General features: G+C 30.2%; 3 protein-coding genes across 5 annotated transcripts; 2 read left to right on the top strand and 1 right to left on the bottom strand.

The window, feature by feature from the left end:
* Positions 1–491: 491 nt before the first annotated feature.
* On the bottom strand, positions 492–6,028 carry Bm6887 (3-5 exonuclease family protein; the record flags this gene model as incomplete). Its single annotated transcript, XM_001902786.1, has 13 exons — positions 492–644; positions 981–1,145; positions 1,743–1,949; positions 2,096–2,202; positions 2,500–2,624; positions 2,921–3,115; positions 3,393–3,559; positions 3,728–3,930; positions 4,011–4,231; positions 4,540–4,739; positions 4,968–5,024; positions 5,168–5,300; positions 5,847–6,028. 13 exons carry the CDS (start codon positions 6,026–6,028, stop codon positions 492–494), a joined length of 2,115 nt encoding a protein of 704 aa, XP_001902821.1.
* Positions 6,029–7,963: 1,935 nt separating this feature from the next.
* Positions 7,964–10,281, top strand: Bma-dohh-1 (the record flags this gene model as incomplete). 2 transcript variants are annotated; one of them, XM_043078796.1, is made up of 6 exons in its annotated part: positions 7,964–8,022; positions 8,334–8,530; positions 8,728–8,823; positions 9,204–9,350; positions 9,663–9,874; positions 10,192–10,281. In XM_043078796.1, 6 exons carry the CDS (start codon positions 7,964–7,966, stop codon positions 10,279–10,281), a joined length of 801 nt encoding a protein of 266 aa, XP_042934730.1. The 2 variants fall into 2 exon arrangements, with proteins under 2 accessions (XP_042934730.1, XP_001902820.1); XM_001902785.2 differs by having other exon boundaries at positions 8,620–8,823.
* Positions 10,282–10,926: 645 nt separating this feature from the next.
* Positions 10,927–13,932, top strand: Bma-dap-3 (the record flags this gene model as incomplete). 2 transcript variants are annotated; one of them, XM_043078795.1, is made up of 10 exons in its annotated part: positions 10,927–10,972; positions 11,087–11,151; positions 11,386–11,559; positions 11,857–11,989; positions 12,521–12,657; positions 12,765–12,848; positions 12,982–13,200; positions 13,310–13,411; positions 13,497–13,611; positions 13,847–13,932. In XM_043078795.1, the coding sequence occupies 10 exons, from the start codon at positions 10,927–10,929 to the stop codon at positions 13,930–13,932; spliced, it is 1,161 nt and encodes a 386-aa protein (XP_042934729.1). The 2 variants fall into 2 exon arrangements, with proteins under 2 accessions (XP_042934729.1, XP_042934728.1); XM_043078794.1 differs by having other exon boundaries at positions 10,927–10,990.
* Between the last annotated feature and the right edge of the window lie 37 nt (positions 13,933–13,969).

Genomic DNA, 13,969 nt, shown 5'->3' with positions numbered 1-13,969 from the left:
TAATATGCAAAGGAAACAGGATAGGAAACAATGAATTCAATTTCAATGCAGGCTTAATTATAAGATTAAATTTCATTTTGAAAATTTAAGAATCTAAAATGAAACAGACAGTAGTAAAGAGGCAGAAATAAATAATTATATATACATATGTAAACAATATACAACCATAAATATAAATTAAAAAATAATAATTCCTGGAAGTGATCAGAGCATTACTATTAATGTGAAAGAAATTCATGATTACAAATGATTAAAAGGCTACCCTCATCATATCATCTATCTTTTAAGAAAAGATTTAAAGAGTAAAGATTTTCAAAATCAGAAGAATAATAATTGTTACATGATGCTACAATTAAAATAGTTTGTCCAGTACTGGAAAATATTGGAGTCAGATAAGAGCTGACAAAAATAAGACTTGATAAAAAAAAATCCATTACAAAAGAAAAAAAGAATGACTGAAAAAATTACCAAATCGTTAAGTAACAAAGAAATTACTGTTTATCACAAAAAAGTGGTAGAGTTCCAGTCAAAGGTTCTTGCTTTGAGCAAATTTCCCTTATACTGAGATCAAGTCGAGAAGCCCAATCAACGCATTTCTCATATAACATTAACATACAGTACGCATCTAATGCTGCATATCGCAACTGAAAAAAAAAAAAAAGTATAAGTAGTAATTACCATCATTCGATTGAAATGGTTAAGAGTAACTCATCGGAAACTTAGCTTTAATCTTGAAACTTCTTAGGAATTTTAGAGTACAGCAATAGCTGGTAACTGATGAAAGACTGAGCAGGAAAACAAAAAAATTCTTTAAATATTCTGAGTTTTTTTCCAAATCATCTTAGGGGAATATTAAAAATGTTTTAGAATGAAAAGTAATCGAGAAAATATATTTATTTGATTTCTCTCTTGCCAAAAAATCACTTAATACAAGTATCATGCAATTTTAGGTGTCATTTTCAAAGAAAACGATGAAATACCTGCAAGTCTCGAAGTGGACGTCGATCCCAAACAGAACACTGCTCTGTTTTGTCTAGTGGTTTACCTAACACCCGTTCACATAATGCTGATAAACCTCTGATTTCCTTTAATAATGGATTTTCTTCAACATCTTTCATGTCTTGTTCGTCTTCCTTTGGTTTCGACTAGAAAAACAAAAATATAATGTTTATATGATATGAAAAAAAAAAAAAAAAAAAAAATCTATTTCAATCTCAAAGAGAAGAAAATGTTATGATAATGAAAAGGATAAACTCACTAAACTAAATTATAAGATCAACCTTTATTTTCTTAAAGAATTAGTACTGCGATAAAATGGTTAGCAGAAAAGCATTAGACTGAAACTATCAAGCTAAATAATAAAAGTAAATAATAAAAAATGTCATATCAATTGAAATGAAATACTTTGAATCTCATCATGAAATAACTGCAAGATAATCATCCATATTATTTTAAATTTTAGTGTGTTACTGAAATTCATATCAACTTAAATGCAATTGAAATTCAAGAAATACCCAGAATTTGGTATTCTTTCTTACTTCTCCAAAAGCTGCATATATAACCGCTTCCAAAAAGACTTTATTTTTGAATTTAAAGTGAATAGCAAGTTAATAAATATAGTTTTAAGACAAATTCAGAGACAGAGGGCGAAAGACAGACACGAGGAAAAAAAAATTTACTGTAAGTAGCTTCACTTCCTTAAATTTTACTGTTGATATTACATTATGGGATTTATTCATTACTTGGGGTATATCAATTGAAACATAATTCAGCCTTGTTTTCACATCCTCTTTACAATCTGCTACGTGACTCCATGCGCTACCATCCATTTCAGTAGATACAATATCAGTTCTTACTCCTTCTGTACATTCCTCACTTCTCTGTACTTTTCCCGGATGAAAAACTCCATTTAGATTTACATCGGGCCTTTCAGCACTCTCTTTCATCAACTGCAATAAAATTCCAGAAATCAAGTAAAAAATTATTACTTTTTAGATTAAAAAAAATAGAAAAAAAAAGTAACAAATTCTACAAACACTATTATTATTATTTCTCAAGAAACAAATAATGAACAGAATTAAAATTTTGTACTAACCGATTTAACAATTTTGCCAATACATATCAAATTTTTTGGATGATATAAAGCTGAACAATGTTGTACTGCACTTCGCAATTGAATAAGATCTTCATCAAACTGATAACCTTAAAGATATATTAAAATATAAAACTTACGAAATATTTAGCATGCTTGCTTCACTAACATTATATTTGAGAGTTTTGTCACATCTCACTTTATCAACAGAACTATTTTAGACTATTCAAATAATACATTTTGTAGTAATGATTTTTTTTTTCGATTTTTTTTTTTCAATTTATGTTAATAAATGTCCTCTGGTGAAGATGTTTATAGGTGTTTCCTTCCTGCTAGAATTTTAGCAATCATTAAGCCATTAATAGTCGACAATATAGAATTGAGAAAATTAATATCGCTAAACAAACCTATTTTTAAAAGCTTCCATTCAACGAATAATTTCTCAAAAAAATTTACGAGTATATCAGCCTTGATTTCATCAACGTCTATTATAAATATATGACATGGAATAGCCAGCTGTAGAATAGTTGCTCTAAAAACATCACAACAGACCTCACTTATTTAATCAAATTGATTGTGATTATGCCTGTCATTATTTATTGTCTTTCATAACGTTATTTAAATTTTGCTAAGAAAATTGATTTAAAAATGATATAAATATGAAATTCAACTCAATACACAAGAATAAGAAAGAACAAATGACAAATAAGAACAGATGACACGAATAAGAAATTTATATAATCCTCCATCTTATTGTCAAAATTTTTTTTTTTTTTTTCATTCATTTATAGATTCAAAACATAACTATGATAAAAAACTAAGACTAACTTGCTATAAGAAACATAGGAAGACCACTCTGCATCTACGCCAACTGGTGGATAATTATCATTTGCATAATCTTCCAGCAGATTAGCAACTCGCTTCAAATGCGATGGATGTCGTACAAATTCGATTGGTTTTACTGATTCTGGTATGCTCAAATATGGTGGATTTGGCGTACGCGGATCCAAGTGTTCCTCTTTACTGTAAAATAGTCCTAAGTATTTGGAATCAGACCTGAGTAGCAGTTTACCATCATATTTATTACATTTTTCATAAATAATTTCTACATAAGAGTTTTATATCAATGAACAATATCATACCGATGAGAATGTTAGTGGTAGAACAAATACTACTTACTACTTCAGTGAGTCTCGATCTTACTTAATATATCTTAAATATATTTAATATATCAAAGAAATAGCTTAACTATAGGAACGCCTCACTCGGACAGATAAAAGTATTACAAGAATTTATCAACCTTTTATGTGCCATATGTTTTCTTGCATCTGCCGGTATTTTGCAAACTCGCCACATTTCAGCACCCTGAGGATCTTTAAAGTCTTTGGTGAGTGTCTGAACGACAAATTTTCGCATAGATGGCCTCTGTGCAAGTATTGTCCAAATTACTTCATGCAAATTCTCAATCTAAAAAAAAAATTACGTTACTAATAAGCTATAAAATGTTTTCAGCTCAGCTAGAACTACACAAATATTTCAACTATAATATTTGTTAGGATTAACTATACTTAGCTATATTTCTACTAGACCTTACTGTCCTGAAAATTTTTATTTTTAAAGTTAAAAAGTGTATACCTTCCATGTTTTTTCACAGTAATACTTCGCGGCACATTTTTTCACCAAATGATGAGCCCATTTAATATTAATTCGATCGTCTGACGGTGGTAATCCCCTTAAATCTCTCATCAAGGTTGAAAAAGAATCACGAAATCCAACGTATGTATATGCTACAACTTTGCCGTTTGAATCGTTTTGCTTTACCGACCCCAAATAATCAACTAAAATTTTATTAAATAATTACATTATATTATTACAGGTATAGTATTTGAGAAAATATTAGATGAATATTAGAAATTACCAATTGCATGTTCCCACTCGTTCGGCGAACTAACTAATTTCTCCACCCGCAACAGAACCTCACGACATTTCTGTCGAAATTCTTCAGCTCGCTTTGCAGCAAATGATTCAACAGTACCAGCGCGTAAAGGACCCAAAAGAGCAGCAGAGTACAAAATTGCTGGGTCATCCAAATAACGCGAGAGCACTTTGTTACGAATGCAGTAATCAACAGCAGCAAAACTGGAAATCAGTGTTGGAAATCAACAACATATTTAACTATAAGAAAATATTTACAGCTGTTAGTAAGTCATGTCCTTGTAAAAAATTTTGAAATGAAGTGTTTTGGATTATAAAATAATGGAAAGAATATTCTCAGATTATAATGAAAGGTTGAACAAAACTTTAAATTAATTAAGCAAAAACAACTCTTTGTGAGATCGAAATGACTACTACCTAATGATCAAGATTGTTAATATCTCCAACAGCTTAGTATATATTTGAAATATAGTGAAATAAAAGGGAATCAAGAAAAGAGAATTAACAAAAACCTTGCTTTTCCGGCCGATGCAGCATCAGAAATAATTGTCACTACATCCTTTGGACATTTGTTGAAATTTAACACATAATCTGCTAAGCTCCAAAAATTGGAATCAAAACTGAAATTGAGTGACACCACATCCCTCAAAATTCTGCATCGCTGCTCATCAGTGACACTTATGCAGATATTTGAAAACGAATCTTGCTTACGCTGAAACAGAAAAAAATTTTTTTCTTTTTAATAATAAGATTAATAATAGGAAAACCGGTAAGATAAAATTGTAAATTATTAACAACAACAACTACTGCACTAAAAATTGATATCGTTAAGGAATCAAGGAAACGAGAAACTGAACTTTTCATGCAAAAACGATTATTGTGAAAGTGAAATCAAGTTTTAGATCTCAAAAAATTATTGCACACAAAGTATTATACTTACGTCTTTTTCTTTCGTCTTATTTGAAGCACGTTCCGAAGCTAAAACGCTCATAAAAGCCTGCAAATTATCAGTAGAGGAAAACGATCTACGATAGAAACAAAATAAATATTTTGAAAGTGAAATAAATCAAAAATAGGCGTGTAAAAATTTTCGAATAAAATGTATAACTATAAGATTACGAGGAAGTACTATTTCCTGACCTGCGCAATGAGAAAAATCAAATGGTAAAATCTTGGTGTCCACCAGCTATTATATTTTGGGCATTCAGCTGCAACAATGGGAAATTGTTCAATTACTGCCGCAAAAGCATCAATCAGAAGTTGTGGTTCAAATCTACAAAATTTAGAAATTAATTAAGGAATAAGAATGGATCAATATTTTCCACTTGCCACTATCCTAAAACACAAAGAAAACAAAGGAAAAAAGAATCTAAATCAAATTTGAATTCCATATTTGAAGACATTTTGAATATTAGATCACAAGGAAATTAATATTGTAAAAAATGCGGCTTAAAGTACTTTTCTTAAAATATAAAGAACTACATTATTGTTCAGAGAGATACAGTGATATACTGATTGAGAGAGAGAGAGAGAGTTCAGAGATCTCTTTCCTACTTATACTGATTTCAGGCATCTAAACAATTTTATAAATTAAATTAACAGTGCTAATATTTAAGCTCAACGATTCATTCATTTGTTCAATGACTGAATTGGTAGATTTAAAAATCTTTTTAAAAAGATTTATTATTTCTTAAAAAGATAAGAAAATAAATCTTTTTTCAAAAAAAGATTCCTTATTCTTTAAGAAGGGAAGAAGACTGAGAACCTCGGAGACAATTATTGAAACGTTATGAATAATTCAGCAAAAGGAATTAATCACCTGCTTACAAATAAATCATAGCCAATTTGCTTTGTCGAAGGGGTGACGCGACCCTGCTTATCCGTCTTTACGCGAAATGCTTCATCAATGATATTACGAATTATTAATGGATCAATTGATGATGTAGGCGGAGTAGCTGGTATTGATAATGATGAAGCTATCACCACTGATGATGAGGTCATCTCTGAAATGTCCAACACCGGAAATTGCTGCATTTCGTTAAATTAGTGATGCAAACGATAAATCGTAGAACCGCTCCTGTTGATAACAGAAATTAAAATGGTGATGCAAAGAAAAAATGAAAATATTAACAACAATGATCATTGCAGTTTTCTTTAAAAATATTGAAGATGAGAAAAGGACAAGGAGATATAGAGAGGGGAAAGAGAGAGAGAGAGAGAAGTATTCCACGAAATGACGATTAACTTGGTGTTATAATTTTGAAGAAAACATCCTAATAAAAAAGTGAATAAAGAGAAATTATAAAATGCACAAAACTGATAGATATACAACAAATCGAAAGAAAAAAGGGAAACTGTAAATTTGAAAAACATGCAGTATCCTATCTTACCAAATATAAAATCGAAAGCAAAAGCAATGTAATAAAAAATACGGCTAGCCAATGAATGATCACTGTAGCATTTGAAAACGATAGAGACAGAAAAAACTACGTCATGAGGTCATTCGATTTCCTCACTCTCTAACATCATCATCCAATATGTCCTGACTTTGTCGTATTTTCATGACAGTTCTCTTTTCGGACGATATTTCTTGGTCGGATGGATCACTGTGTCCTACGAAAAAAATATATAATGACAAAGTTTTAGATTTTATCCAGCATAACAATTGACAAAATGTTATGTATTTAAAAGTACGATGAAGTTTTGTAATATTACATTTCGAAGAATTTTATGCAATTCTTATTCATCGCAGTAAATTAACTGCAAATGTGCATAAGTTTAACAATTAAAAAAAAAAGCAAAACAAAACAAAAAAGCTTAGGAAAGTAAAAACTTTGAAGGATAATCACCAATTCAAATATTATATAAATATTATTTAGTAAACAGGAAAAATGGGTCAAAAGAAAAGTATTTTAATGTATACTTTTTCTTTCTTTTTCTCTCAGCGGATTTACAAACTAAAATAATAATATCCCAGGCTACTAAGTGACCTCTTTTTTTGCTTTTGTTTTTTGTATGTTACATTTGCAGTGTTGCATTTCGAAAAAAATTTTATGCAAATTTCTATTCTTCATAGTAAAATATGTATAATATATAATATATTAAAACATGCATTATAATGTATCAGTTTAAAAGAAAAAAGTTTTACAAGTAGAATTTTTTGAATAATTGTGACTAACACTGGCATAGTATAGTGAATAATAATTCTTTCCTGAACGTTCGTTAAATATTATCGCTTCACAGAAAACATCGTTGAATCATAGCATTTCATAACTTCAACTCATTCCAGATGACAACTAAACATTATGCAATCACTAAAGCTATACGCGTATTTCACGGTTAGCCGTATAAAATATATTACGTGACATATCTGGACAGTTAAGCACATGAAATATTATGAAGTAACAGGTTAAATGCTTAGTTAGTGACGTAGGAGAGTTACTTATGTTAATTGTAACATAAGTTAAACTAAAAGTTTGGTTAGTTGTAAGATAAGCTAACCAAAGCTTTGTCAGCTTTGTCAATTTCATTTTTCTTTTCAATCGGTTGAGTTATTATCATATGATAATGCATTCAAATAGTAATTGAGCATACTTGAATTATTTTTAATATTCCACATAAATGATTTTATTATTGAAACTATAACTATTTTCATGCTAAAATAATGCTTCAAGAGATGGCGTCATTAAATTGATAAACACTGTACAAATGATTTTCATGTTAATGCTATCTTTTCGATAATATCATTCTGACGCTATCACTAATGGTAATATCATTGCCAAATGTAGTATATACATAATATTTGAAAAGGTTATAGTTTATTCGTGGATCTTATCGTTTAAATTATCATTTAAATTAATTTTTTTTCTCTTTTTATTTTGAAGGATTATTCAGCATAGATATTTCGAAGGATTATCCAACACTAAATCACATTAAATGAAGATGCCATATGATTCTGAAATTGATCAAATTGGACGATTATTAAACGATTGCAAGTAAAAACTCATTCATTTTTTATTTTGCAGGCTTGATTGTCACATTCAGATTAATGTTATGAAGAAGATATAATTGCTATAGCGAAATTCATAGTGATGTAACTGTGTTAAATAGGATTACTGCATAGACCGCGCTGATTTGACTGTAACTCAAACCAACGTTTTATACATTTTGTGTTAGAAGGTACTAATGATACACATTTAATGGTATCCAAGTTCCATTTTTCAAAAAATTTTCTTTTTTTTGCCTGAAGCATATGAAATTTGGCGACATAGCGATAAATTTCATTGCATGCTAGAAATACTTTCAGGCAGCCACTTTGTGCGAGGTTTCGAGCTCTCTTTATTTTGCGCAATATCGGATGTGATCGTTCAGTTGAATGGATTGGACGATGTTTCGATGATTCATCCGCTCTTCTGAAACATGAATTGGCCTACTGTCTTGGTCAGACACAAAATGAAGCAGCGATACCTATCCTTGAATCCATCCTTCAGGATGAAAATGAAGGTTAGTAGAAAATTTTGCAAAACAGGTTAATCAACAATCAGAAAAGTTGACTGGATAGCTTTAAAATTCCTGAAATGCACGAATTTCAGAGATTATTGTACGCCATGAAGCAGGAGAAGCATTAGGAGCAATTGGTTCTTGCTCATCTACAGCCATCCTTGAGAAATACATTAACGATAAAGCTCAAAGTATTGCAGAAACGTGTAGGTTAGCCTTGCGAAGGATAATGTGGCTTCAAGAAAATAAATGTGATCGTAAAGAAAATGAAAAAGAAAGTCCATACAATTCAATAGGTATGAAGTCATTCTTAAAGCTTCATTTAAGGTAAAGTAATATTAGAACATACCTGATTCATTTTGTTAATATTGTTTCTATGAATTGAAGTATTAGCAGATAAAATGAGTGATTTTTGAAATTTGAGTTGACTAACATTTGCTTTCATAGAACTTTTTCTTCAATTTTTTTTTTTTTACTTTCTACTGATTCTGTACCAATTTTCATTTATATTAGGACTATATTATATGACTGGTAGAAAAAAATTAAGCTATTAATAAAGGATTCAAAACGGTGATTGATAACCTTTCTTATTCATTTACCATCCGGTTTATGTTATTCATTGAAAAAAAAAGAAAAAAAAAAAACTTTTTGCAAACATTATAACTCGGAATTGTAGATCCAGCTCCTGCATCATCTGAAACCAGTGTTGATAAGCTTTCGCTGATTTTAACAGATGCAACAAAATCGTTATGGGAACGATATCAAGCTCTCTTCAGTCTTCGGAATATTGGCACAAATGAATCTATAAAATCACTTGCAAAAGGTGTCATTTAATATCTACGAAATTTTTCATTTTTAAAATTAACTTATTTAGACTGATGACACAGTATTCGCTGCTTGGGACAGAGCAATGAGTCAGTTATTCTCATGCTATTAGTAAAATCATCTGAGATTTTCTTAATTCTTTAACAATGATATTTATTTCATTTTATATTCGTAAGTTTTTCTCTTTTTTTTTTCTATTTATTGAACTGTATTTCACCACACTAATATGCACTTTTTAAGCTTGAAGCTAATAGTTTTAAATATGAGCTCTCATGCAGTCGAAGTTAATGCATGTTTTGTCTGATTTCAGGATTGACTTGTAGTGATAGTGCACTGTTCCGCCATGAAGTTGCTTATGCTTTGGGTCAAGCACAATCACCGATAGCAATTGCGGAATTAAAACATTCCTTGGAAAATGCAGAAGAAAATTATATGGTGCGGCATGAATGTGCCGAAGCTTTAGGAGCAATAGCAACCGAAGAATGTGAAGAAGTGCTGAAGAAGTTTCGGAACGATCCCGAAGTTTGATTTCATCTCATATAATATAAACTGGAAAATGGACTAGCTTGAATTATATGGTGCGGCAAATTTGTATCGTGATGCTCATCCAATCAGACAATTTTTGTGGCCCTACTAATAATTGTCTAATTGCTTTTTGTCCTACCAGAGCCATACACGAACTGTTCATTTTTTAATTCATTTTCCCTTATTTTGAAAGAAAATTTTGCTTGTGATCTTTTTATAGACCTTTATTTATGTCGCAGTTACAATTGTAATAGATTATTAAATTAAGGCAAAAAAATTCTTTTTTGAGCATGAAAAATAAATCTTATTTGCAGCGCGTTGTGCGAGAAAGTTGCGAAGTTGCGCTTGATATGGCCGAATATGAAAGTAGTGGTCAATTCCAATATGCGTTAATCAATTCCTGAACATATATTTGTTGAAATTTAAATTAGAAGACAGCCTCTATACTTATCGTGGTAATTGACTTCTTGTAATTTAATGATCTATTGTGCTGAAATGTGCTAGGATGTTGGACGGCATGCTTTTTACAGCATTCTTTAGTAGACTTAATGAATTTCTCCATGTCGCTCGATTGATTTGATTTACCGTTTCTGCAACGTTTATTTAGTTATTATCATTATTAATTGATCAGTTTCTATTATGTTGTGTTGTTTAATTTGATAAGTTTTTTTTTTTTTTTTTTGACACTGGTTTTTAGCATATGCGGTATTTATAATAAAGAAATATTTTCATTTTCTTTGCTTTCTAAAACAGTCACTTCTCTGTTGCCGATTTCTTTTATTGGAGCAACAATAAAGTTTGCTATTTACAAAATTCAAATCCGATTTTAAATCGTTCAACTGCAGTAAATGCATGCCTCACAATTTAATTTGTTTTGTCAGCTTTTATGTATTAATTGATTCTTTCGTAACTGACTTATGGCATTGGTACTTCCAATTTATTGCTGCAAATTTAATTTAAACAAGCCGGCAATATTTGCAGTTACGAAAATGTCGCTTTTTGGTTCGTTACTTAACTTACAGTTCTGATTTTCCTGTAATTTAATCGTAATGATCGCTAGTTTACTTCCACACTTGATCCGGAATGCTACTTTTGGTCAGTGCTTCATGATTTGTAAGTTCAATTATTTATTTATTGCTGGAAATGGCAGTGATTTCATTGGATTTTTTCTTAAGTGATTTAAATTACAGTATTTTCCTTTGCTTTTAGTGAAACGGACTCAGATCGCATCTTTAAGCAGCAGATTTTATCAAATAACAAGTACGAATGATCCGGTTCGTTTTATTTGAAAAAAAGAAAGCTATCTTTTGTCAGAATCATTGCACTGATTTTGTTTTAATTTAGGGGATGATTTTCATGTTAACAAAATGATTCCCAAACTACTAGTTGTTTTTATATCATAGAAAATTCATGATGAGTTGTTTTTTAGTGCTTCTTCCCAAAACCAAATCGTCTAAGCAATGAAATTAATTATGAATTAAAATTTTTTTTAAAAATATAGACTTCAGATTGCTTTAACTGCTGGAGACTTAGGTCGCTTGTATCAAGTAAGCAATGAAGACATTGATACATTATATTATCGATATATGTTGCCTCCAAATTTTCGAAAACAAGTAGAAACATTGAATGAATGTGTTTGGCTATATAGGCAATCAACATTTGAAGCAACAGCATGTTTAAAGGTTTTCCTTTTTAATTTCAAATATTATCGATGTAAATGCGCTTATCCAAAACAAATGAATATCACAGGAATAAATTTTTAATTTACATTCTCATTATTTCTGGGAAATTCTGCTCAAAAACTATAATGAATTTTTATGTTTCAAAAGACTTGATTCATTTATATTTTACAGTACCAAAATTTATGTTTCACAGTGTCCATAGACGATGACATCAGATTCAAATATCATTGGAATATCATAAAATTAAAATAATATCATTCATGGAATATCCGAGCAATTTTTTTTCTCACTTTTTAGTTGGTAGGCATGAACATTCCGAATTTACGTGTGGTGCTGTGGGGACGATGGGGTACTGGTAAATCGATGACTGCTTATCAAATCATTTATCATGTATGGAAGCAAGGATGGGTGTTATTTACAATACCGAATGGTGAGCGTTAGTAATAATATTTTTTCATTTTTGTTATTTTGTCCAGTTTTTATTTCTTCTAATTTAAGATCAGAATTTTTCATAGTTGTTTTTGATTCTGGACAAGATTACTTGTCGACATAAACAAATTATTTCTATATTACTTGATATATTTGTGGTAATAAATCGCCTATGTTATAAACATCTGAATCATATGTTCGGGAATGTCCCTACTTTTTCTCATTCTTCTATGAAAGTAAAAATTTATTACAAATGAATATTTAATATAATCTTTTTTCTAATATAATTGAGCATACATGATCAGAAGTAATAGTTTCTTATTATATGCATAATAAACTTAAATTATTGATTTTAATTTCTTTTTACTTGTTACAATATAAAACTACGTTTAGAAATTAAAATTAACACTTTTGCTTTCTAAAACAGTAGGAAAGTGGGGAATTCCACGAAATGATATTCTGAGAAAAAAATCTTCTGAAAATAATAAGAAAAAAAAGTTATATGATTACATATATATATGGTAATTTGCAGTGATAACAATTATGAGAGATTATGATGAAGTGAAACCATCAACTTATCATGAAGGTCGTATTGATTTTCCCCTACTTGGACATCAAATACTAAGAAGATTCAAGCTAATGAATACACGAAATTGGGAAAAACTTAAGGTTTTTTTTTGTCATCGATTAGCTCAAATTTTACAAAATCTGAAAAATGGAATGAAAAGAGGCATATTTTGATGGCAAATAAAATGTTAATTTTAATGCTATTTTAGGGATGTAAAGCCCAGAAACACTACAAATGGTCCAAAGTTGAGGAAACAAAGGAAGGAGAACCAATCACGAATATTGTTGATATTGTAAGATTCATTTTAAGTAAATTCCCATTAATTCTTTTGTGATGACTTCAACTCCAGTTATATTTGGTTGTACAATTTATTTTTATATGGAAGAAAAATGAAATTGAATGAATGATAGCATATTTTATTTCAGGGTCTTTCTGCTCCTTCTTTGTCATCAGACTGTGTTGGTGGTTTACTTCGAGAGCTAACGCATCACTGTAGTGCTGGCAGATTTCCACTGCTTGTGACAATCGATCATGCGAATTCTCTTTATGGTAAAACAACAATGAAGGATAAAAATCATAAACTTGTGGATCCGAAATATTTCACTTTAATTCATCACCTCCGAAAGTTATTACGAAATGATTGGGTATGTCCATACATTTGGTGTAAAAGGCATTTCCTAGTTCTATTTTCTCCTACTTTAGAAACTCTTTCGAAACAAAATTTTAGCTAATCTATAGACCTTTGTTTTTAAGAGGAATGGTGCATGCTTGTTGGTTGCCGATAAAAGGGAGGTAAGTGAGGCACGCGACCACCTTACAGTACCACTGGAAACACCGCTGGAACTCTTCGGAGAGGTTAGTTTGCAGTCTATGAAGAGAAAATTCTATTTCCTAATTTTATGCAGAGATATGAGTTCCAATGTTTTATGTATTATCACAGGATATAGAAAAAATAGAGCCTTTCATACCGATTGAAACGCCATTGTATACGTTCGAAGAAATGGATACTCTGTACGATTATTATCTTGAGAAGAATTGGATTGCTTCTGAATCAGGTAAAACTTAATTCTGGGAACGACTTTCCGAAAATTTTCCAAGAGTGAGAAGATAAATATAATAAAAGAGAAACTGAGATATTTCTCTGCTTAATTCACATAATCTTCCAATCTCTAATGAAAAAGTTAATTCATTTATCTTGAAATTAATGAAATTGCTAAATAGAAGTTTCGTGCTGAATTCCGCAACATATCAACTAAATTTTTATTTTAACACTTATCAATCTAGTTTTAGGTCGTACAGAACGAGCAAAAAAAGAATTAAAATTCTTGAGTGGAAGGAATCCATACTACTATGAACGAATTTGTGCTTTTATCTAATATTAAAATAAAATTGTTTTTCTGCTATTCACTTCTC

Source organism: Brugia malayi (genome assembly GCF_000002995.4).
Source record: "Brugia malayi strain FR3 genome assembly, contig: Bm_v4_Chr2_contig_001, whole genome shotgun sequence".
Classification (NCBI taxonomy): Eukaryota; Metazoa; Nematoda; class Chromadorea; order Rhabditida; family Onchocercidae; genus Brugia; species Brugia malayi.
Note: the sequence above shows the minus strand (reverse complement) of the source record. Positions and strands in the feature narration are given on the sequence as shown.